Source organism: Dipodomys ordii, unplaced genomic scaffold, assembly GCF_000151885.1.
Source record: "Dipodomys ordii isolate 6190 unplaced genomic scaffold, Dord_2.0 Scaffold8, whole genome shotgun sequence".
NCBI classification, from domain to species: Eukaryota; Metazoa; Chordata; class Mammalia; order Rodentia; family Heteromyidae; genus Dipodomys; species Dipodomys ordii.
In genome coordinates, this window is record NW_012267224.1 from 19237753 (window position 1) to 19261619 (window position 23867).

General features: G+C 41.1%; 1 protein-coding gene across 7 annotated transcripts in view; it reads right to left on the bottom strand.

Annotated features, from left to right (window-relative positions):
* The window catches only part of Rbm47 (RNA binding motif protein 47), a 130311-nt gene that overhangs the window by 21237 nt on the left and 85207 nt on the right, over positions 1 to 23867 (bottom strand). For 6 of the 7 annotated variants that reach the window (XM_013009041.1, XM_013009039.1, XM_013009038.1 and 3 more), the window contains one exon: positions 8887 to 9016. Coding sequence is in view for 2 of the 7 variants with exons in the window: in XM_013009037.1 (XP_012864491.1) it covers positions 8887 to 9016 (130 nt within the window). In the remaining 5 variants the exon portion in view is untranslated. Of the gene's footprint in view, positions 1 to 8886; positions 9017 to 15217; positions 15253 to 23867 lie in introns of those variants that run through there. The other variant, XM_013009042.1, reaches the window with a different exon arrangement.

The following is a 23867-nucleotide window of genomic DNA, read 5'->3' on the forward strand; positions in this document are numbered from 1 at the left end:
TTTCCTGCCCAGGCTGGCTTTGAACTGTGATCCTCAGAGCTCAGCCTCCTGAGTAGCTAGGATTACAGGCTTGAGCTACCGGCACCCAGCTGGGTCTGTGTTTTGAATGGCTTATGAGACTATGTGAATAGAAGTTAAAAATGTGAGCTGCAGGGGGTCAGTGAACTTCAGCTAATGGGCTGAACTGGCCTCTGTGGCTATTTTCCACTTTACTGAAACAGAGCCATGGTCATTTGCTCCTCTACTGCTCAAGGCTGTTTTCAAGCTACTAAGGCAGAGATGAGTAGTTCTATTACTACTGGAATGAGTAGTTCATTACTATTGGAATCTACAGTCTAACTCTAGAGTGTAGAATGTAATTCCCCATTTTGAATGGTGTGGCTATGCGGCATTGGCAAGTTATCTTCCCTCTCCATTCCCCATTTTTCTCTTCAGCAAAAAGAGAAGCTGTAACAATCATGATCCAAGAGAGAATAAATGAGAGGCTGTAGGCTAAAAGAATGGCAGCCATTATGCCTTCCTTAAAGACTGTGGGGAAAAAACCATTAACTATGGGTTATTTATGTTTTTTTAAAAAAGATTAGGAGAGTGGGGCTCAGACAGTATGATCATTCTGACCAAGGAGAAAATCCAGGCATAGATGGATACCATCATAAAACCCAAACTCTTGCTGGGCGCCAATGACTCATGCCTGTAATCCTAACTACTCAGGAGGCTGAAATCTGAGGATAGTGGTTTGAAGCCAGCCCAGGCAGAAAACACTGTGTGAGTCTCTAATCTCCAAGGAAGTACACTAAAGAGCCAGAAGTGGAGGTGTGGCTCAAATGGTAGAGTGCTATCCTTAACAAACAAATTCAGGGACAGCGCTTAGGTCCTGAGTTCAAGCCCTAGGAAGGCACAGAACAACCCCTACTCGACTCTTTCTTTGCTTCTTTCTCACACACATCTTTATAGCCAGATGAAACAACATCAGTGAAAATGGAAAGAATGAAACAAGTATCTGTGAACATGGATACTCAGTGACACAGTTAAAGAAATTACAGATACATGGTAACGTTGCTGGGAGATGAGTCCTTTGTACCATGGCCTCTCCACCTGCTACCTGCCCGATCCTCAGCTGCCTTCACCTCTTCACCCCATACAACCTCCCAATCCGCCTCCCCATCTCCCTCCCCACTCTCCCCCTCCTCACCCTCCCTACCCCACACACTTACCATCTCAACTCCTCTCCTTCCTCATTCTTCCCCCCTCCACACCTCCCCTCACCTGCCCCCAACCTGTCCCCTCTCTACTCACCTCCTCATCCTCTACAAGTAACCCCCTCCTCCCATCTACCCTGCACAACTTCCTGTCCTCTCTCCTCACTTCCTCTATCCTCGACCTCCCCTCCCCACCCCATGCCACTCCCCTCCCCCCTGCCCATCTCTTTACTCCCATGCAAGCCTGCCCCCCCCACTACTTCACTCCTCACTCTCTCACCGTTTACTCTCTCTGCTCCCTTCACCCACCTTACAGCCCTTCAAACCATTCCCGCTGCCTGCCCCCTAGTACTGAACCTAACTAATCACTCTGCTTCCATTCTCTATCCGCCCGCCCCCCACTGTCCTTTTCTTTTCTCTCTCAGGATTCTGCTGCTATTTGCATAGGTTGGCCTTGAGTTTGAGAGTTTTCTTCTGCTTCCCGAATAGCTGGGATTACAGGTATGGGCTGCACTGTCCATTCTTTAATGGGAATTACACAGTGCAAAAACCTGGATAGGTTCATGGGCGTCTGAGGAGGTAGAAGGTGGCTGGACACCCAGGGGTGGGGGCCAGCTGCCTGCCTTCCTATCCTGGCTCTGTCCCTTGAGAGAAAAAAAAATACCCTCACATAGTCACTCAATGCCCCTAGGCCTCTGTTGCAATGCGTACAAAATGGCGGCCATGCCATTACTAGAGTTAATGTGAGGGACAAGGAGCATGGGAGTTTAGCATAAAACTCAAGACAACTTCATCACTGTAATTGAACAAAGGTGCCTATCAACTTCCATTTGGTAATAAAGTCTTTTCATATTTAAAGCAAAGCCACACCCAGATCATCCAAAGCTAGAACATTCAGATCCGTGGCTTTTCCACAATTTAAAATATGGCGTGTAGAGGGTAGTTTTCACTTGTCAAGTTTCTTGAATTGTGTTAAAAAGCCATTTGCAGGGAGAACTCCTCTGAATGTCAGATCTCACCGTCACTCTGGTAGCTGCTTTCCCTCCCAGTCTTGGGTTGTATGAGCATCTTGGAGGACGGACTTTGCATGCAGTTATTACTTGGGGCATCGTTGCAGTCACACTGTCTATGCACATACCCTTGTCAGGTGTGCACTACCCACTTCCTGGTGGCATGATACAAGGACTTCCTAGATTTCCTATCCTGAAATACACAGGCTCTGAAAGAACCTGACAGAGTCAAACATGACCTTCACCTCTAGTTGTGACCTTTTAGTTTTATTTGGTTAGCATTGTTCATTCTAGTTATAAGACCCAATGCTGGGGCATTTTGTTCAATGCCCATGACCTTCTATTGCACTGAGCAGCCTCTTAAGGTCACCACTACAGTAAAGTACTACTTCCTCAACCATTGAATGAGCCTCGCTACCTTCTGTATAAATGTTTAAATTGAATGTGAGGTAGTTCTGAAGTTAAAATATTTTCAAAGGCACTGAGAAGGTGGCTCAGTGGTAAAGTGCTTGCCTTGCATGCATGGGTTCTATTCCTCAGCACCACATAAACAGAAAAAGCCAAAAGTGGCACTGTGGCTCAAAAGTGGTAGAGCGCTAGAGCAAAAGCAGCTCAGGGACAGCGCCCAAGCCCTAAGTTCAAGCCCCAGGACTGGAAGTCAGTCACAAGTTAATAGGACATTAGCTATATAATGTACTTCACAAATTCTGTGTGATCTCACATGTGTCCAACATGAAATCCTAGGTTTGCAGTCCAATAATGACAGTTATACGTATGCCCCTACCATCTTCCCTCCTCATTCTCCATTCCTTGTTTCCTTGTAAAGGTTTTAATGTCTTTCATCTTATATTCTCACTTAATGTCTCCAGTTGCCAAATGTAATTACCTTCTTTAAGAACTACCTCAAAGCCAGGTGCTGGTGGCTGACACTTGTAATCCTAGCTACTCAGGAGGCTGAGATCTGAGGATTGTGGTTCAAAGCCAGCCTGGGCAAGAAAGTCCATGAGACTCGTTATCTCCAATGAACCACCAGAAAACCAGAACTGGCGCTGTGGCTCAAGTGGTAGAGCGCTTGCCTTGAACTGAAGGGACAGCGCCCAGGCCCAGAGTTCAAGTGCCATGACCGACACCCCCCCCCCCAAAAAAGAGAACTATCTCAAAGTAATGTGTAATTCAAAGAAACAACTATTTGATTAGCTGTTTGCTTTAATCTTTGTTTAAATAAATTCAGGGGGAAAAAACCCACCAAAACACATGCTAATGTGATATTATATGATTCAGTACTAGGAAAGGGAAGAAAATTTGGCAGTGAAAAATTACCTGAAGGCTAAATATTTATGTAAGTAAAATTGAGGTAGGGTTGACAGATATTTGGGACAAACTAATACTACTTACTTCTGTGGAAAGAAAATTAGGAGGAGAAGAAAATGAAAAGAGAGGGAAGCTAAGGAGAACCAGATTTTCCCAATTAAAATAAGCTGGAATACCAACTACCTAGAAAGTAGAATTCATAAAGCAGGCACTTAGAAAACATACGTCCAGATTTATATGGAAGCTAGGGTATTTATAATGATATACAGAAGTTTCTGGAAACACACAATTTCCAGGTATGTTAAACTTCTGGAACTATTACTGGAGTTTAATTGCTGTTTGTGGTTCACGTACCCTGTCCTTTCCCTGTGTGCACTTGCAGTTAATATTTCAATTGAAAAACTAACATACCAGTAAAAGCATCCCTGATTTGAGCTAATCATTTATTCCTGGTCTCACATAGGATAATGTTTGAGCCAATAAAGGCTGACATAACTTGAAGATTATTATTATTTTTAAAGTATGTCCTATCTTATTCCATCCTATGTCAAGAAATGTAACTGGTTCCATTATTTCTTCTTTCTCCAAATGTGCTTTTAGAGCAAAAAGAGAATACAGGCCCTTAGGGCTGTCAATGTGGCTTACTGCTTGTAAATCAGTCCCTATAAGAACCAGGGCAGGGCTGGGTCAGGTCATAGTTGGCCCCTCCTATGTCCTGAAAACACAGTCTTAATAGGTTTTAACACTTACTTATTTGGAATTCGGACACCTACAAAACCAATGCCAAATGTTTTCATGTTGAAATTCTAATTGAGGATCTAGCTCATGCAGAGAATCGTGTGCAGCCCTCTGATTACATCCCCCCCCCCCTTCATCAGACCCTGGCCAGTTCAGGGCAAATCTGTGTGGCCTGGTGGGGCAGCAGACATACATGGCCTGCTAGCTCTTTTTCCCCTCCCCAAATTCCACAGAGAAAACCTAGACAGACCTTCACGTTTCATAGAAACACATCTAGATTCTGTCCACAAAGAACTATAGCAACTGTTTTGGAAATAGGGTTTTGCTCACATAATTGATGCTAAGATAGTTTTGTGTTTCTAAAACAGCCTGAAGAGTACATTATTTTTGTACAAATGATGTTTTTATCTATGGTTCTGTTCCCAATCACATTTAGGGTGACCTATCTCAAATGTCTACATAACACACACACACATACACCTGTGCATACACTTTTATTCTCTAGTCTTCTTTTGTTGGAAGTTTCATCAAGCATGTTTATATCAAAATGCTGGCCAATCCCTACTACTGCTGTTACCTGGTGGTACGTGCCCTGAGTTCTTCCATTGCTTCAGTTTTCTCTCATTTATCTGCCTAAGCATCTAAGTCAATCCAAGAAGAAAAAAAAGGCAGATGAACGTCTGGTAGAAGCCCTGATGCCACTGGCTATGCTGGCTGACACATGCCTTCAGTGAGTCTTGGTGGGACTGAAGAGTATTCTTTTTTTCCTTTTTTTTTTTTTTGGTGGCGGGGGAGGGTCCAGTCGTGGGGCCTGAACGCTGTCCCTTAGCTCTTCAGCTCAAGGCTAGCGCTCTACCACTTGAGCCACAGCGCCACTTCCGGCTTTTTTTCTTATGTGGTGCTGAGGAATCGAACCCAGGGCCTCAGGCATGCAAGGCAAGCGCTCTACCACTGAGCCACCTTCCCAGCCCCTGAAGAGTATTCTTAAAAAAGAATTCTGGCCCTAAACTTACACTATGTACAAAACAAAAACAAACACCTCAAAAGAAATCAAAGATGTAAGAGCTAAAACTATAAAACACTTGGAAGAATATACGAGGAGAGAGTCTCATGACATTAATGATTTCTTAGATGGCAACAAAGCACAGACAGACTCTTATTTCCAATTAACCACTCAAAAACGGAAAGTGGAGCTGTGGTTCAAAGAGGTAGAGCACTAGCCTTGAGCAAAAAAGAATTCAGGGACAGTGTCCAGGCCCTGAGTTCAAGCCTCACAACTGACCAAAAAACAAAACACACATACACACACAAAATTATCTATTGAGCTGAGAGAAAAAAAAAACAACCCACAGGAATAATGGTGCTTCAACTTCTTTCCCAAAACAAACAAGTAAACAACCAACACAGACACATTCCAATACTGGATATATACCCAAAATAATTTAAAGCAGTACTCAAACAGTTTCATAATAGCCCCCAAATGGAAACCCAAATGACCACAGATGGACAAATGGATTCATAAACTACCAAATGTGCATGAAATGGAATATTAATTAGTCTTTAAAAGCAGTGAACATTTTAGGAATCTTGGAGGCATTATGCTAAGTGAAGTAAGCTAGATACAAAAGGACAAATATATTATGCGAGGAGTCAAATTCAGAGACAGGAATCAAAATGGCGGTGGGCAGGGGAAGGGAGGGAAGAATTCATGGGTACAGAGTCTCAGTTGGGGAAAATTGAAGTTATTTTGGAGATAGATGAGGTGATGGCTGAACTGACCACCTGAAACAGATAAAATGAGTCATTCTATTCTAGGCATGTCTTTACCTCCTCTGACACAAATAGGGGATACTGACTGAGCAGCTTAATACGTGGAACACCAACAGGAAGGAATATAAATTTTCAAGAGGAAATGGAAATGAAATCAGAAAAAGTTTCTATTTTCTTCTGGTTTTTTATGGCCTTTTCTCTTTATGCTTGTAATTTAAAAAGACACCATGATCAATGTGATGGCAAACAAGACCTTTTTCATAACAGTGGCAGAAGGTGTCTACATTGCTCCAAGATCAGTGTCATTAAATAGTTCATTCCCATTAGCCCAAAGGTTACAGTTATAGAAATTTACAAATCAAAGACACTGTAGAGATTTATACCAGAGTATGTTCACCACAGTGGTATTTATAATGCAATGCAATGAACATAATAAAATATATTTATATATAATGTGATAAAGATCCAATAGTATAGAAATAGTTCATAAATTATGGCCTAGCCAATGGTTTAAAGTACCTATTTGGGGCTGGGAAGGTGGCTCAGTGCTTGCATGCGTGAGGCCCTGGGTTTGATTCCTCAGCACCACATAAGCAGAAAAAGCCATAAGTGATGCTGTGGCCCAAGTGGTAGAGCACTAGTCTTGAGCTGAAGAGCTGAGGGACAGCACCCAGGCCCAGAGTTCAAGCCCCACGACTGACAAAAACAAAAAAAAAACAAAACAAAAAAACAAAAAAAATCTATTTAATATTCTCTACTATATTAACTTTGTTAAGTAATACTTAAAGATAGGTAAAAAAGTTAATCCTCTACTATATTAACTTTGATTAAGTAGAGCTGGGGATGTGCTCTAGTGGTAAAGCACTTACTTAGTATACCTGAGGCCCATAATGTTAACTGTAGTTAGCAATGGATTACAAAAGTATGGGTAGTTTTCTATTCTTCAAGATTTGTTGGATTTTTCGGGCTAAAATGCCCAATAGTCTCTAAATGATTGAAAAGTTTCCCATCAGTACAGGATGCCTTTACCAAATGTGATTTCACCAAGGTCACTATAAATGTATATCCTTCCAACACCAGAGGAAACCCAGTTTCAAGTTGCATTTTACAATATTCAGATCTCTTTGATATGATATCTGATTTTTTACACCAAGGAATAAAAGGCTTGTAATAAAAGGCTTATAAACCTCCAAAAAAAAGATTTGTTGGATTTTGTACATTTGTTCTTCTTTTGTAAGAAAAACATTAAAGGATGAACAAATGCAGCAGTGGTACTCACTAGACACCATGTAGAAAATGAATTATATAACTTGTGGGTGAAGATTCCAGGGAAAAACTGGGAGAGTGAGGGGAGGGGGTGACAAAAACAAATGTACTCTTGCTAGGAATGCAGCTTAGTGGTAGAGCACTTGCCTTGCATGAATGAAGCCCGGGGTTCAATTCCTCAGTACCGCATTAAACAAGAAAAAAAAAGCCAGAAGTGGAGCTGTGGCTCAAGTGGGTATAGTGCTAGCCTTGAGCCCAGGCCTTGAGTTCAAGCCCTAGGACTGGCAAAAAATAAAAAATAAAAAAAAATTAAAAATGTACTATAACATAACCCCTTTGTATTAAAAAAAAGAAAAAGAAAAAAGTCATGTCAGATGCCAGTGGCTCACACTTGTAATGCTAGCTACTGCAATCTGAGAGAGAGCTGAGGGTTGTAGTTTGAAGGATGACAAATCCAACAGATTCTTATCTTCCATTAAGCAGCAAAAGGTGAGAAGTGGAAGTGTGGCTCAAATGGCAGAGCACCAGACTTGAGCAAAAAAAAAAAAAAGCAAGAGTGAGAAGTCCTGATTTCAAGCCCCAGTACTAGCATAAAATAAAGGGAGAGAAGTGATAATAAAAAAAAGAAGAAGAAAATAGAAAAAATTTCACCAGAAGAAAAATTAGTTCTCTGGGTTGCTAAAGAACTCCATGGACTAAATCCAGAGCTTTACCAGAAAGGAAATGAAAAGAATGGATTTATTTTGCTATGGGTGGTGGATGTCAGGCAGGACGGGAACAAAGCAGCCCATTCTTTTGTACGAGGAGGCTTCATGGCGTCCATTTTCTGGAGCTGGGTGAGGGCTGAGGCTGTGTATGGGCGGGGCAGGTGCTCAAGGTTTAGCATGAGCTTGGTCCCTCTTTGTCCTCCCCTCTTGTGTGGCAATATATACAGCAGCACTGTCTCCTGTTTACAGAGAAGTACATGGCTATCCATGTGTTTTCATGTATGATGCAACTCATTAACCTGTCATGAACTGGAGCATTTAACATGACAGTTCCTTCTTCTTCTTCTTTTTGGTCTGTCGTGGGGCTTGAACTCTGGGCCTGCACGCTGTTCCTAAACTCTTCAACTCAAGGCCACTGGTGCCTGGCTCAGTTCCTTCTATCTTATGGGTAGGACACAGATACAGGGAGGGAATGAGGAATGGCTCAAAATAACTAACATTATCACACTGAGTGCTTGGCCAGCTCACCCACATGCTGCCTTGTGTCCCATGTACTGAAGCCAGTTTGGGTGAAATACGGGTGACTTCTTTTTAGGGTGATGTAAGCAACACAAGTTCTTCCTATCTCTTCCTTTCTGGGGTGTTCCCAAAGGCAAATGGGAGCAGTTGTTTCCTCTTAGGCCACAAAGAAGTAAGGTGTAAAAAAGTTCATATTGTGGTTTTGAGGTGACTCATCATGGCGTATAATACACAACTAATATCACCACCTAAACTCACGCCAGGTACACAGTGTCTAAGCAGCAAATATCCTGGTTGCTGGGAAGGAACAATTATTTTCTTACTTAGTAAGAAGACAAGAAAAAAATGTTCAGGAAGCGTACTCACCCAAAACTAACAATTCAACTGATCTGGTTCCTTGTAAGATGTGAAATGGGTTATGAAGGGATTTTTTTTTTTCGGGCGGCTTGCTTGGGATTTCTCTGCTCAATTTTTTGAGTCTTCTTTGAAGCAAATCCTAAAGGGTTGAAAAAAAAGTGCTATGAATATTTTAATATAAATTTCACATGTGCATTAGGAATCGAGGAGTCACTCTCCTAAGAAAATAAACCATCACATGTAACCCCTCTGTACATTGCCTTTATAATAACAATTGTTAAAACTTTTTGGATGCTTTTTTCAGGAAAACACCTGTGAAAAATACTACTTGAATATGGGTGCCAGTGGCTCCCGCCTGTAATCCTAGTTACTTAGGAGGCTGAGCTCTGAAGATCAGGGTTTGAAGCCAGCCCTGGCAGAAAAGTCCTTAAATTCTTATCTCCAATTAAGCACCTAAAAGTTCAAGCCCAGGGCTGGGAATGTGGCTTAATGGTAGAGTACTTGCCTAACATGCATGAAGCTCTGGGTTCAATTCTTTAGTACCACATAAACAGAAAAGGCTGGAAATGGTGTTGTGGCTTAAGTGTTAGCCTTGAGCAAAAGAAGCTCAGGGACAGCGCCCACACCCTGAGTTCAAGCCTCAGGACTGGGGGGGGGCGGGGGTGGGGGAGGAGTTCAAGCCTCAGGATTGGTACAACAAAACAAGGAAAACTTTGGGGCTCTAGAATAATTATAAAAGTCATGGATACAGGAAATATTCAAATGAAGAGGATTCAAAGTTGAAGATAAAACATTAAAACAAAATCTAAGATCAGAAATAGAATCCACCCAACATATCAGTGTTCTCTGAAGCTACAAATACCTTGTGTATTCAAATTTGTAAGATTCAATATGGCCAGTGAAGGCATCATTACAATGTCCACTAGAAGACTCGAGTTTTAATTCTAACTCAGCCATGGCTCGTTCTGTGCTTGGACAAATGTGTGCACTTGTCTGAGCTGTAGTTTTATCCTTTCTGCCCAAAGAAAGGAGTTATTAGTTTTCAAACTGCTTTTGTATTACTTTTTAGTTTTAGCATCTTTTCTTCCATTAAAATTTTACCTAAATGAACACACAAGTAAAATCAACAGAACAAGAACTGGTTGAAGTGGTGCCAGCACTATTTCTTGGTATATATTATTTGGGCAGAATTCTAAGTTTCTCCTCTCTACCGATTGGAATAGTGGATGTGTAAACTCTAGGCTGGACATATGGGGTTCTGCAATGTGTGGTAAGGAGGGAAGGTCGATCGCTCTTGTGAGTATTTAAACAAAAGAGAAACTTCCTCAAAATATACCACTTTTCAACTGTATATTTCTAAAAATATTCTGAGGTTTTTAAAGAATGGCTGTAAATACAACCAATCTCATAAAAAATTGAATGCTATTATACTGATTGTCACAGGATCCCCCAACAAAACTTTTATGGCATGTATTTCTCCTGACAATGTTGGGTGGCCTTGGGTTCCAGGCTAAGAAGTCTAGTTCTAACTCTATCCTTGGACACACAGCAGCTAAAGACAAGAGCCTCTTTGGTGTTGGGTGCCGGTAGCTCACGCCTGTAATCCTAGCTACTCAAGAGGCTGAGATCTGAGGATCGTAAATCAAAGCCAGGTGAGACTGATCTCCAATGAACCCCCAGAAAACCGGAGTGGCGCTGTGGCTCAAGTGGTAGAGCATTAGCCTTGAAATGAAGAGCTGAGGGACAGCACCCAGGCCCAGAGTTCAAGCCTAAGACCGACAAAAAACAAACAAACAAACAAAAAGCCTCCTCGGGTCCCACTTCTTGTCATGTTTCTCCTTGTACATGTTATTCTCATTGCTTCCAACCTGCAAGGCAACGTTCTAGCCAGTGTGTCCTTAGCCATTTTGGTTTTGTTTCTGCCAGGGCCTGAGCACTATCCCTGAGCTTTTTTTTGCTCAAGACTAGTCTCTATCAACTTGAGCCAAAGCTCTACTTTGGGCATTTTAGATAAGAGTCTTTTGGACTTTACTGCCTAGGCTGGCTTAAAATCACAATCCTCAGGTCTTAGACTCCTGAGTAGCTAGGATACAAACATGAGCCACCCGAGCCTCTGCACCCAGCTCAGCCAGAAACTTCCTGCCTTTTATGGGACCATGCCTGAAGCCCCTGAGTTAGGTTCCTAAAGTACCATATAATTGCACATAACACTCATTCTTACCCAGGGTTGAGCCACACAAAACTGCCATTATTGAGGTCTCTGGCAGCTTCAGACAGCTGTTGCACAACTCTAACCCCAATACCTTAAGCCCAATCCTAGCCCATTAAGTAGGTGCCTCATTGTTTAATTAAGAAGAAGTGTTGTTATAAGGTCAGTCATGGATTTTTCTGTTGTCATTGGGAGTTTAAATCATAGTTTTTATTTATTTATTTATTTTTTGTGGGTCGTGGGACTTGAACTCTGGGCTTGGGCACTGTCTGCCAGCTCTTTAGCTCATGGTAGTGCTCTTAAATCATATTTTTATTCAAAAGCTCTATTTTATGTCATTGGAACAAAGACAGAATGAAAAATCACTTTTCTTTTCTGGCATTTATAATGTACATCAGGGATTGAATTTAGCTCACCTGTAACATATTATTGATGATTTTTTAAAAAAAGCTCCCTCTACTAGTCTGCATTAAAACAATTCTCAAAGAAAGCCAGACAGCTTAGATTTATCTCCCTTAATAGCTTGTTTCATATAACAGCAACTCAGCTAAGAAAGAAAAGAGAGACTCAAAAGGAGTGTTAGACTGAAGAAGGAGGTTTAAAGTCTACTTCCCTCTCCCTTCAGAAGAAATGCAGCCTCAAATGTTCCCAACTCATTCTATCCAACTGCGCAGAATCAGAGTCCTTCTTGAAATAAACAGAGCAAAGCCTAAGTGTAGCCAAGGTGAGGTGGCGTATGGGCTAGGCGAGGCAAAGACAATCGGTAGCATTAATAATGGAAATGAGAGCCAACAGTCCTTGAATGCTTACTGTAGATCTGGCACAGTGCAAAGAACTCCAGACTGCATCCCCATGTTTAATTACCAGCTATAACCCGTGAAGTGGGTTCTGGGAGTCTACTCTGGAGCTGAGAGAATTGAGGCACAACAGAGCTGCCCAATTAATTACTAAGGTCCCCTAGCTGAGCATGACGAAACCAGGCTTCAGATGAGGAGCCTGAGAACAAGAGTTCGGACTCTGAATGGCTCTGCTCTGTGGGAGAATGCAATCGCTTCTGAGTACCACACTGGGGAAGTGGAAAATTCAAATGTGTGCCTCTAAGAAAATAACAAATTGTACTAGGAATGTGGCTTAGTGGTAGAGTGCTTGCCTAGCATGCATGAAGCCCTGGGTTCAGTTCCTCAGCACCATGGAAACTGAAAAGGCTGGAAGTGGTGCTGTGGCTCCAGTGGCAGAGTGCTAGTCATGAACAAAAAGAAGCTCAGGGACAGTGAGTGCCCAGGCCCTGAGTTCAAGCCCTAGGACTGGCAAAAAAAGAAAAAAAAAGGAGGAAGGAGGAAGAGGAGGAGGAGGAGGAAGAGGAGGAAGGGGAGGAGGAAGAGGAAGAGAAGGAGGTGGTATGAAGTCTTAGGCCATTGAAGGCCTGCCCTGAAAAGGATAGTGAGACCCCAGACCCTGCTTCTTCTTTTTTCTTTTCTTTCTTTTTCTTTCCTTCCTTCCTTCTCTCTCTTTCTTTCTCTCTCTCGCTCTCTTTCTTTCTTTCTCTCTCTTTCCTTTTTTTTTGGTCAGCCATGTATACCCCCACCACGCAGTGCTCCCTCACCAAAAGCTCAAAGCGGTGAGCCAAAAACAACCTTCTCTTCTTGCTAAGTGGATTGTCTCAGGTGTGTTGGTTACAGCAGCAGAAAGCTAACTAACCACCCAGGTGACCCTCTAGGTACAAACGCTGAACAGAACTGCCTAGCAGACCAGGAAGCGTCAAGATCCACTTTCTAACAACTGTTTAAGAACTCCAAGTATGCAATTTTAAACCATCAAAGATATTCACAAACTGGATTAAAACTAAAGATAGGGGTAAAGAGCATAGAATGTCAGGTACTCAAATATCACAAGCTCAGAAATGCCTGATTTGGGAGTTGGGGGGTGGGTGGTGGGTGGCTCAAGGAGTAAAGCACTCAAATGAAAAAGAATAAAACAAGAAAAAAATAGGGTAACTTGTTCCTTAGATTCTCTATTACTATGATTTTGAGTGTGTGCCAATACTGGGGCTGGAACTCAGGGTCTAGGTATTTCCCTTAGCTCGCTTGCTCATGCCTGGTGTTCTACCACTTGAGCCACAGCTCCACTTCCAGATTTTTGATAGTTAATTGGAAATAAGAGTCTCACAGACTTTCCTGCTAGGCTGGCTTCAAAATGTAATCCTCAGATCTCAGCCTGGTGAGGAGCTAGGATTTACAGGCGTGAGCCACCAGTGTGCAACTATATTCTCTAAGTCCTTAAAACACCATTATATTTTGCGAACTTTCTGAGATTTCATGAAATAAGTAGTTTTACTTCTCACTGCTCTTTCTTGTGAACATTAACAAAATTGTCTTTTTTCAATAGCCCCGAACAATAACAACAACAACCCAAAACAAATCAACCCCCCCACCCACCCATTCTAAAATTCACACCATGGAAATACTATTTTTAAACTAGTCACACATACTGAATCTTTGTGTATGCTTCACAGGTGGTAGTAAGGGAGTTCTCCATCCCCCTCCATCCTTGTGAACTGCCATTTGACCCTTTTTATAATATGCACCTTGTACCAGTGAAACCGAAGGCATCAGGCTGGTTACTGATTAAACCCTGGTGCTGAAAGGTGGTTTGGACAAATGACTGTTCATTGCCCAGCCCAGCCCGTGTGCACAAGGGGAAGAGAGCAGTCATCAGAGCTGTGAAATTCTGTCTGGTAGGCAGAATTAAACTACAAATTGCAGCAATTCGTGCCTGACCTCTGATCTGTGAGGTTAGTCCAGACCTTTGAACCTCAGCTTGGAATTGAGAAATAGCATCTACTTGTTCAGGAAAAGATGGTTAGCTTGAAATCTCTGAAGTCAGGGACTCAGTCAATCCCAGAACCAAGGTTCCCCCCTTCCCCACCCCCCCCAGAGTGAATGGTAGTAAGGGACACCAGGTGCAGCAGAGGCTGAAGAAACCCAATAAAAACAGAAAATCTCATGGGGCAAACACTTTTCAATAACTCGTGTGAAAATAAGAAAAAGGAAGCTGAGATACTGTAACTAAAATGACTGATCATTTACTATATTAGTAAATGCTATGTGCATTCAAATTTCTCTATACAAATTAGGCAAAACTGAGTTAAAAACTCAGTTTATCCAATGGTACCATCTCTCGTTGTAAATGTAATAAGTGTATTCTCTAATTATATTGGCATATTTTAAGTCACTTTTGGAAAAACACAATCATTGAAACATCAGCTATGTTTTTCTTCAACCCCAAATTTATCTTCTAATACTAACAATATAGTCCATTAATAAGTATAATAAGCATTGGCCAGTAGTGTGAGCTAATCAATAAGCATAATTCTATGTTTCTCTTATATAAATTGTATCACAGCATTAATTCATGCTAAAAAGAGGTTTTGGACAAACAGCCTTTTCTCTTATAATTTGCTCTTACTTAGAATGCTATTCTAATAGTTTCATTTCTATGTAATATAAACATTCTACTCCTTTGATCCTTTCAGTCAGCATTAAAAGCATATAAAAGCATATAACTATTATATTTAATGAAAATGAAATGAATTTAATCTAGTCTTTAAAGAACATAACCAACAAATACTTGTTTCCCAAATATAATTAACTATTAAGTTGAAAAAAATGATTTATATAAGCATTTCCTTTTAAGGAACATTTCTCCAAGAAGGGTCAATATCATTTACTTTTATATACTAATTATCATAATACTAATCCATTAATTTCTCATTTTAATCATCACATTTTCTTCTTTAAAGACTGGCAGGGAAATGACTTTGGAAAACAAATAAGGATATTACTGATAATTTTTGTTTTTAAGCCCAGAGTTTAAATAGCAAACTTTTTTTTAAAAAAAGATCCTTGTGATGATCTAGATTTAAGGGTATAAAACAAAAAGCTGAAAGATGAGCTGATTACTTGAAAAGTCTGTCCACAATGGAAGAATTTTGAAGTTCTCCCCCACCCCACCTCTTCCGATTTAAAAACCAAACAGAACAGATCACTATTTGTTTGACCTGATCCAAATTGCTTTAACCAAACACAACCACCTCCTCCACTCCTCAATTGAAATAAATAAGGCTTCCCCTACCTTTCCAGTCTTGAGACCTGGACGCAGCAGGCTTAAAGGAACAACAGCCTTGCTTAGGCAACCTTTGCTCCTAAGCCGGATCTGGGATTGGCGTAACCCTGTCATATATGGCACCTGTCTCCTTATTGGTCAATGGGCTTGGGCCATTTAAATACCTTGAGAATCATTTGCTAAGAACACCTAGAATAAGCTCCAGTAGATGGTTCAGAAAGAGGGGAATGGCTCAATGCAATATGAAAATTCATGAAATGTCACTGACAAATGGAACTGGAGACCCAAGAAGACAAAAAGCTCTAGCATTTCAAGAGCAGGAAGTTTAAAGCAAATATTTTATTTAAACTACAATAACGATCAAAAGAAAACCAACGACTGTTTAAATCTGCTTCTCTAGAGCCACATGGGTTCACATGGCTGGGAACTGCTTGATGCAGATAGAGGTTTTGAATGCTTTAAGTAAATAAATGCATGTAAAGACTTAGAATTTTTTTTTTCCTGTAACCTTAGCTATTCAGGAGGTTGAGATCTGAGGACTGAGGTGCAAAGCCAGCCTAGGCAGAAAGTCCGTGAGATCCTTTTTTTTTTTTTTTTCTTTTGGTTGGTTGTGGGGCTTGAACTCTGGGCCTGGGCACTGTCCTCAGCTCTTCAGCTCAAGGTGAGCACTCTACCATTTGAGCCACAGTGCCACACTAGTCTTCTGGTGGTTTACTGGAGATACAAGTCTCACAGACTTTCCTGCCAGGGCTGGCTTTGAATCATGATCTTCAGATCTGTCTCCTGAGTAGCTAGGATTACAGGCGTGAGCCACCGGCACTTGGCAGATTCTTATGTCCAATTAACCACCAAAAAGTCAAAGTAAAGTTGTGACTCAAGTGGTAGAGAAAAAACCAAAAACAACTCAGTGATGGCACCGAGGACCTGAGTTCAAACCCCAGGACTGGTGTGTACACACACTCACACACACACACACACACACACACACACACACACGTACTTACAATGGGCTTAGGGCATGATTCAAGCGATAGATTACCTGCCTTACAAGAGTGAGGCCCTGAGCTAAAATCCAAGTACCACTAAATTGTTACTATGAAGCTACGTGTTGGTATATGTATCTAATCCCAGAACTCAGGAGCCTGGGGCAGCAGAATCACTAATTTGAGGCCTGAGCTGTATAGTGAGATCCTGTCTCAAAAACAAAAGCTATGAGACAATGTTTAAGGGGGTGACACTGATCAAGATGCATTGTATTCATAAATGGCTTTGTGAAACAGCACCTCCTTTATACAACTACCTAAAGATAATTAAAAAGATTTAAAACAAAAGAATTCTAAAAAACAAGAAACGTTAGTATGATTGCTTAGAAACATTATATATATATATATACTTTTACTTTTTTTAAGCAAATGTCCCCTTTTTCCCCAGTTCACTGTATCACTGTATCTGGAGTAGGTAACTTGGACTGAATTGCGTCTCTTAGTCTTTTCTCCTACTTATTACCAACATGTGATGTTTATAACCTGATAGAAAAAGATACCCGGGTAAAAGTTATATATGAACCAAACCTTTATTTTATTTTTCTCAATTTGGGACTGGAACTAGACTTACTGGTAAGAAGTTTGGGGAAAAAAAGACCATAGGAAGAGAAAAGAAGCGTTGGTAAAACATGCTTTATGACAATAAAAAAGTCTGTACATAACAATGGACCAGGAAGGCCAAATGCACTTAGGCAAATAAAAACTCTCCTTTGAAGGAGTTAAGAGAGAACTTCATCACAAATCTCTCTAGAGGTGGAGTTTGTCATAAAACGAGGAAGAGGAAGAAAATTCTGAGAGAGATCCTGAAAGCCAAGTATGGTATCCAGGACCTTCTACATTGGATAAAAGTAGCTCCACAGAGCCAGGCTGTGGCTCAAATGGTAGAGCATCTGCCTAGCAAGTGCAAGGCCTTGAGTTCAAACCCTAATACGACCAAGCAACCACAACGAAAAGAACTCAACAACCCATAAGGAAACGAATACCTAGAACTCTTCTTAAATAAAATGTGAGACTGGAGGGAACAGCTCCATGGTTGAGTGTATGTTTATTCTTTGCATGGCTCGGGGTTTAATCTTAGCACAGCTCTCCAAAATCAAAGCTGCGACCCTAAGTTTTCCCTTCGTAGTTAGTGTGTTATTGTTTATCTCATTCAATTATATAAACAGGGATTGGAAGTGAAAAGGCCAGAAGCAGAAGCATGCTTTATTCAATCTATTCAACTAGCTGTATTTTATAAAAGAAAGACATCTTTATTGCTCTTAGACGAAATAATCTAAAGCTATCAATGGTGACTATAAAATACTAATGGTTTAATAAAAGGTCAAAATCCAAAACAAGTTTAAGATTGTAATCATGTTAAATATTACATGAGAGTCGACTGCTCTATTCTGATTGAAGGGAAGCAAAAAAAAAAAACCCCTTAGTTTCTAAGACAATGCTGTTTTAATTGCATTTTATTTTGTTTTTTAAAACTACCCATTTTTTGTGGCTTCTTGGGCTTTTGGCTAAGATCAAGTGTGGAGGAAAAAAAACTACCAATTTTCGACAAATTTAAATTCCTCTTGATCAAATGGGACCTAAAAAATCTGTCTTCATATTAGAGTACTTGAGTATGCTATATAAGAAAAACATTCTGTGTTTATGGCCTATTTTAAGCATTAAAAAGCACAGCATACTGGGGTTTGGAAATTTGTTGAGAAAGAGAGACTGAACAATGAAACTTGTTGAAATCATTTTGGGGGAATGAGGGAAGCAGGTAGGAGAGAATGATGGAGGAGGTGTGGTTGATTGGGGTGCGTTTCACGCATGTGTGGAAATGTTATAATGGAATCCCCCTTGTACAGCTAATGTATGCTAGTAAAAACAAAAACACTTTTTGCTAAAATCACTGCTGATAGATCAATGTATGACTATAAGGAAGAAATTCTTGGTGTACACAAGTGCACGCATGCACACACACACAAAGTTACTAATCTCCACATACTAGTCTCCAATACTGGCAATGAAATCAGAGAATAGGCTATGCACTATAGTTGGCTATTAAATTTAGAGTTGGCTATGAAATTAACCACCACGTTGGAATAGAAATGAGGCAGACAGCAAGATCTACCATCTGCACAAGCACTTTTTTTTTCCAGTTAATTTCTCAGACATCCCATAATAGCATTAACAGTCACCAAGAAAAAAAGAATTAAATAATGACCATGGCTGTAGCTAGGATGAAAGATTTATTTCATTACTGCACATTAGTAAGTCTAAGGGCTGGCTGGAAGTGTGACTCAAGTGGTAGAGTGTGAGCCCTGAGTTCAAATCCTAGTACCTGCTTTCCTCCCTCCTGCCCAAAGAAAATACTAGGGGCAATGCTGTAAAGAGCTGGACTAAGATGTGTCTCCACTACCAGGGGACTAATCACCTTTGGAAAGAGATAAATATGTCAGTGTTAAAGAACTGGAGCCAATAGGATACAGAGAGAAACAGCGCCCTGTGCTGTCTAGGCCGTAGTCGGGTGGGAGGAGCCCCTGACGTGTTGGAGAAGAGTCCTCAGGAAGCATCTTTAAGAGATACAATTACCCTGCATTTTTTTCTTTTTTCCTTTTCTTTTCTTTTTTTGTCAGTCATGGGTCTTGAACTCTGGGCCTGGGCACTGTCCCTGAGCTCTTCAGATCAAGGTGAGTGCTCTACCACTTGAGCCACAGCATGACTTCCAGATTTGGAGATGAGAGTCTCACGGATGTTCCTGCCTGACCTAGTTTTGAACCGTGATCCTCAGACCTCAGCTTCTTGAATAGCTAGGATTACATGTATGAGCCACTGGTACCTGGCTTTTTTATTTGTAGTTATATTAAATTATAGACACGACAACCACAACCCCTAATTTCAAAATATATACTTCTCTGTATATTTGTTCAAGACAGTAACTTTCTTGAAGTGTTCCTATTTTATAAATTGTTAATAAGAAATATGATATGGATATATGTATGTGTTTATTAATCAGAAAAATTGAATTACATCAGAGCCTTGACAAACTGACAAATGATTAAATATGTCAAGTCTAAAATATTGTGACAAAATATTTACTTTTTTGTTCTTATTTAAAATTGTATCACTTTCTCAGGTTTTTAATTTTTGGGAAGTTAAATATTCCCAAGAAATTATAAATGTAGCCGGGCACCGGTGGCTCATGCCTATAATCCTAGCTATCAGGAGGCTGAGATCTGAGGATCAAGGTTCAAAGCCAGCCCAGGCAAGAAACTGTGTGAGACTCCTATCTCCAAAAAACCACTAGAAAACTGGAAGCAGCGTTGTAGCTCAAGCAGTAGAGCACTCTCCTTGAGCTGAAGAGCTAAAGGACAGAGTTCAAGCCCCATGACCGACAAAAAAAAAGAAAAAAGAAAAAAAGAAAAGAAAGGAATTATAAATGTGTGAGATTAGGCAGAGCCCGGTAGCTCCCATCTGTATTCTTGGTAGTTAGAAGACATAGATATACAGATAGAAGTGTCATAGTTTGAAACTAGCCTGGGAAAAAAGTTAGCAAGATTGCTGCTCAAAAAAACAAGCTGGGTATGGCACAGCTATGTAAAAGGAGGATCACAGTCCAAGTCTGACACTAAGAAAAAAGTGTGAGTCCCTATCTGAAAAGTAGCTACAGCAAAAGGGACTGGAGGTGTGACTTAGGTGGCCATAGCACTTGCCCATCAACCATGAAGTTCTGAGTTCAAAAACCCTCTATCCCCTCCCTACCCCCCAAAAAGGAACAGAATTAAGCCCCTCCCCAAAAAAATCCTAAAACTTTAGCGGCTGGAGACCTGCTAACAGTGTTACAGTGGATAAAGAGCAACATAAAACATTAATAGACACACTCTCTGCACAATCAAAATCTCCAAAACTATCTTTCTTTATCTAAACACATCCTTGTTTTCCTTTGTAGCTTTCCCCAAAGAATTATCTAGAAGAGAAAGGTTCCATATCTTAGTATCCACCTTCCTCTACACATCCTGACTGCTACTCTACTCTAGCATTGCTTTCTCTCATTTCTTTTCTCTCCTTTTTTCTTTTTGGTAGCACTGGGAATTGAACTCAGGTCCTCATAGTTGCTAGGCAGGCGACCCTACCACCTCAGCTGTAACTCTAATCCCAACCTTGTTTACTAATTGGCAATTGTTGTGTTTGATATTTGCAATCAGACTTGCTAAATGGCTAGGCAGAAAACGCTTTTAGTGTATTCTGTCTGTGAAAAAAATGTAAAGCCAGGCGCCAGTGGCTCACACCTGTAATCCTAGCTACTCAGGAGGCTGAGATCTGAGGATCGTGGACCTGAGAATCAAAGCTAGCTCAAGCAGAAAAGTCCCTGTGAGACTTTTATCTTCAATTAATCACTCAAAAACTGGAAATGGCTCTGTGGTTCAAGTGGTAGGGCTCTAGCCTTGAGCACAAAGAGGCTCAGGGACAGTACCAGGCCCTGAGTTCAAGCCCTTCAACCAACGAAAAAGAAAAAGAAATATATACCAGCTAGAGGAAATGACTCCATAAGAGTCTTTGCAAGGCTCTGGGTTCAATCTCCAAAACACATAAATATACATGTGTACACACATGTACACACATACACACACACAAGTGAAAGTCTAGTGGTCAAGTTTGTTTGATTACTATTTGCTTGCATAACAAGTTGATTAATTCCTTACAAAGTACACCCAAAGAATTTCCTTTCAACCTCTTTCCCCTACTCAGTACCACAGAAATTCACTAACTTAATTGCTCCATAACTATTACTGACAAGAACTCCAAACTGTTGATAGAATTTTTTTTTGTCAATGGTGAGGCTTGAATTCAGGGCCTGGAGGCTATCCCCAAGCTCTTTTTGCTCAAAGTTAGCACTCTACCACTTTGAACCACAGCTCCACCACTTCTATTTTTTTTTCAGGGAGGGAGGGAGAGAGAGAGAGAGAGAGAGAGAGAGAGAGAGAGAGAGTGTGTGTGTGTGTGTGTGTGTTGCCAATCCTGGGGCTTGAGCTCAGGGCCTGGGCACTGTCCCTGAGCTTCTTTTGCTGAAGGCTAGCATTCTACCACTTGAGCCACTTCCAGTTTTTTCTGTTTATGTAGTACTGAGGAATTGAACCTGGGGCTTCATGTATCTAGGAAAGCACTCTACCACTGAGCCACATTCCTAGTCCTAGAATACATTTTCCCTGCAAGCTAGAGCCATAAATCATCATTTAGAGAGAGGGGTAAGATTGGAACACATTGTGATCGTGTAGCAATTTAACAATGAAATCCTCCCCTTGTAAAAAAGCTATTCAAATAGGAATTTTGTTGTTTATGAAGAATTGTTATACCTAGAAGAAATCATGTTAAGTGAGGTAAGCCAAGCTCAGAGAGACAAATGGTGCATTGTATCTCTCCAATGCTTTAGCTAAATCTAAAATATCCCAGGACATGATAGAGTACACAGGACTGATGGCATTCACACAAAGGAGAGCAAAAGAGGATATTCTTAAGGGAGGAAAACAAAGGCATAATGCCTATGAGCCTCTGATCATATCAAATAATATTGATCTGTAATACTTATGGCAATATTTACAAATGGGACACGAAATGAAATGAAAGGAATGCTTTTTTACAGTACTATGCATTAAGATGAGTCACAGATCTGAGAAAGGAGTCTTCAGCTAGAATATGTGAGTGCCATTTTCATAATTTATGATAGTACCCCCCTACCCTCAGCTTGTTTGAGATTTGTTTAGGAAAATACATTTCCTGCTTTTGTTCTATTATCATAGTACTGTGAAAGTCTGATGAAATAAGTAAGATCTCACATTCACCTGAGAAAAGAAGATCTCTTATTTGACAGAAACATGCAGGGGTGGTTGGGAATGGGTCTCTGCAAGGCAGGTGCAGATGCAGGTGCAGTGTATCCTGGCGTCCCATGAGGTCACCCATGTGGGCAAAGAAGCTGAGACTAAGCCAGGTGCAGGTGGCTCATGCCTGTACTCCTAGCTACCCAGGAGGCTGAGATCTGAGGATCATGGCTCAAAGCTAGCCTGTGCAGGAAAGTCTGTGAGACTCTTATTTCCAATTGACCACCAAAAAAGCAAGAAATGGAGCTGTGGCACAAGTGGTAGAGTGCTAGCCTAGAGCAAAAAAGCTCAGGGACAGCGCCCAGATCCAGAGTTCAAACCCCAGGACCAACACACACACACACACACACACACACACACACACTGAAGTCGAAACTAAGGGAACACACATACACACACACACACACACACACACACACACACACACACACACACACACACACACACACTGAAGTCGAAACTAAGGGAACTCACACTCCTGCTGGCAGCTTTTGAACATGGGTGTACATGAAGTAAAGAGCAGCTAATCCTTCATAGCCATTCCTGCACCAACTCTGACCCAGTGTGGACTCTGCTACAGTGAAGGCCCAATGCACCAATCATTCTCTGTACGTGGATGCCGGAAACTCTGTCCCCAAAGCGACAAGCCTGCTTGTTCTCACTCAGCGTTACCTCTGGTCATTCACATAAGCAGTGTATTTGCAAGGATGGAGACCATACATGAAATGCAGTGGCAATTTGCCATGCGCTAGTGACTCATGCCTATAATCCTAGGAACTCAGGAGGCTGAGATGTAAGAATCAAAGCTCAAAGTCAAGCTAGGAGTAAAAGTCTGAGCTTCTCTTATCTCCAATTAACTAGCAAAAAGTCAGAAGTAGAGCTGTGGCTTAAGAGGCAGAAGGTCATCACTGAATGCAAAAAGCTAAGCAAGGGGCTGGGAAGGTGGCTCAGTGGTAGAGAGCTTGCCTTGCATGCATGGGGCCCTGGGTTCAATTCCTCAGCATCATATAAGCAAAAAGAAAAAAGCCGGAAGTGGCGCTGTGGCTCAAGTGGTAGAGCGCTCACCTTGAGCTGAAGAGCTGAGGGATAGCACCCAGGCCCAGGGTTCAGGCCCCACGACCGGACCCCCCAAAAAAAACAAAAAACAAAAACAAAAAAGCTAAGCAAGGACAAGGCCCTGAGTTCGAGCTCCAGTTCTGACATAAAAAGAAAAAAAAATACAGGGATAACTTAAGAAAAATAGAAAAAGAGTAAACTAAATCTTAAACTGTATAGAGAAGCAAATAATGAAGATTTGATTGAAAATAACTTTGAAAGGGAGAAAGGAAAGTGGCTGGTAACCAATACAGGGGATTTTTGATGGAGTGATAAAAATATTCTAAAAACGATGGCGATGACAGTTATACAAGTGTGAAAATACCAGAACTCACTGAGTTTCACACATAAAGATGTGACCTTGAAGGCTTATGAATTAAACACCAATAAAGCTGCTGTTTCAAAGAAATATAAGCTGGAGATGTGGCTCAAGTGGTAGATTGATTGATTAGCAATCACAAAGGCCCTGAGTTCAAACTCCAATAGCACTTAAAATAAATAAATAAACACAATTTCCTTAGAGAGAGAAAGCTGTGTATGGTGGCTCACGCCTGCAATCCTAGCTACTCAAGAGGCTGAGATCTGAGGATCATGGTTCAAAGCCAGTCTAGGCAAGAAAGTCCATGAGACTCTTATCTACAATAAACCACTCAGAAAACTGGAAGT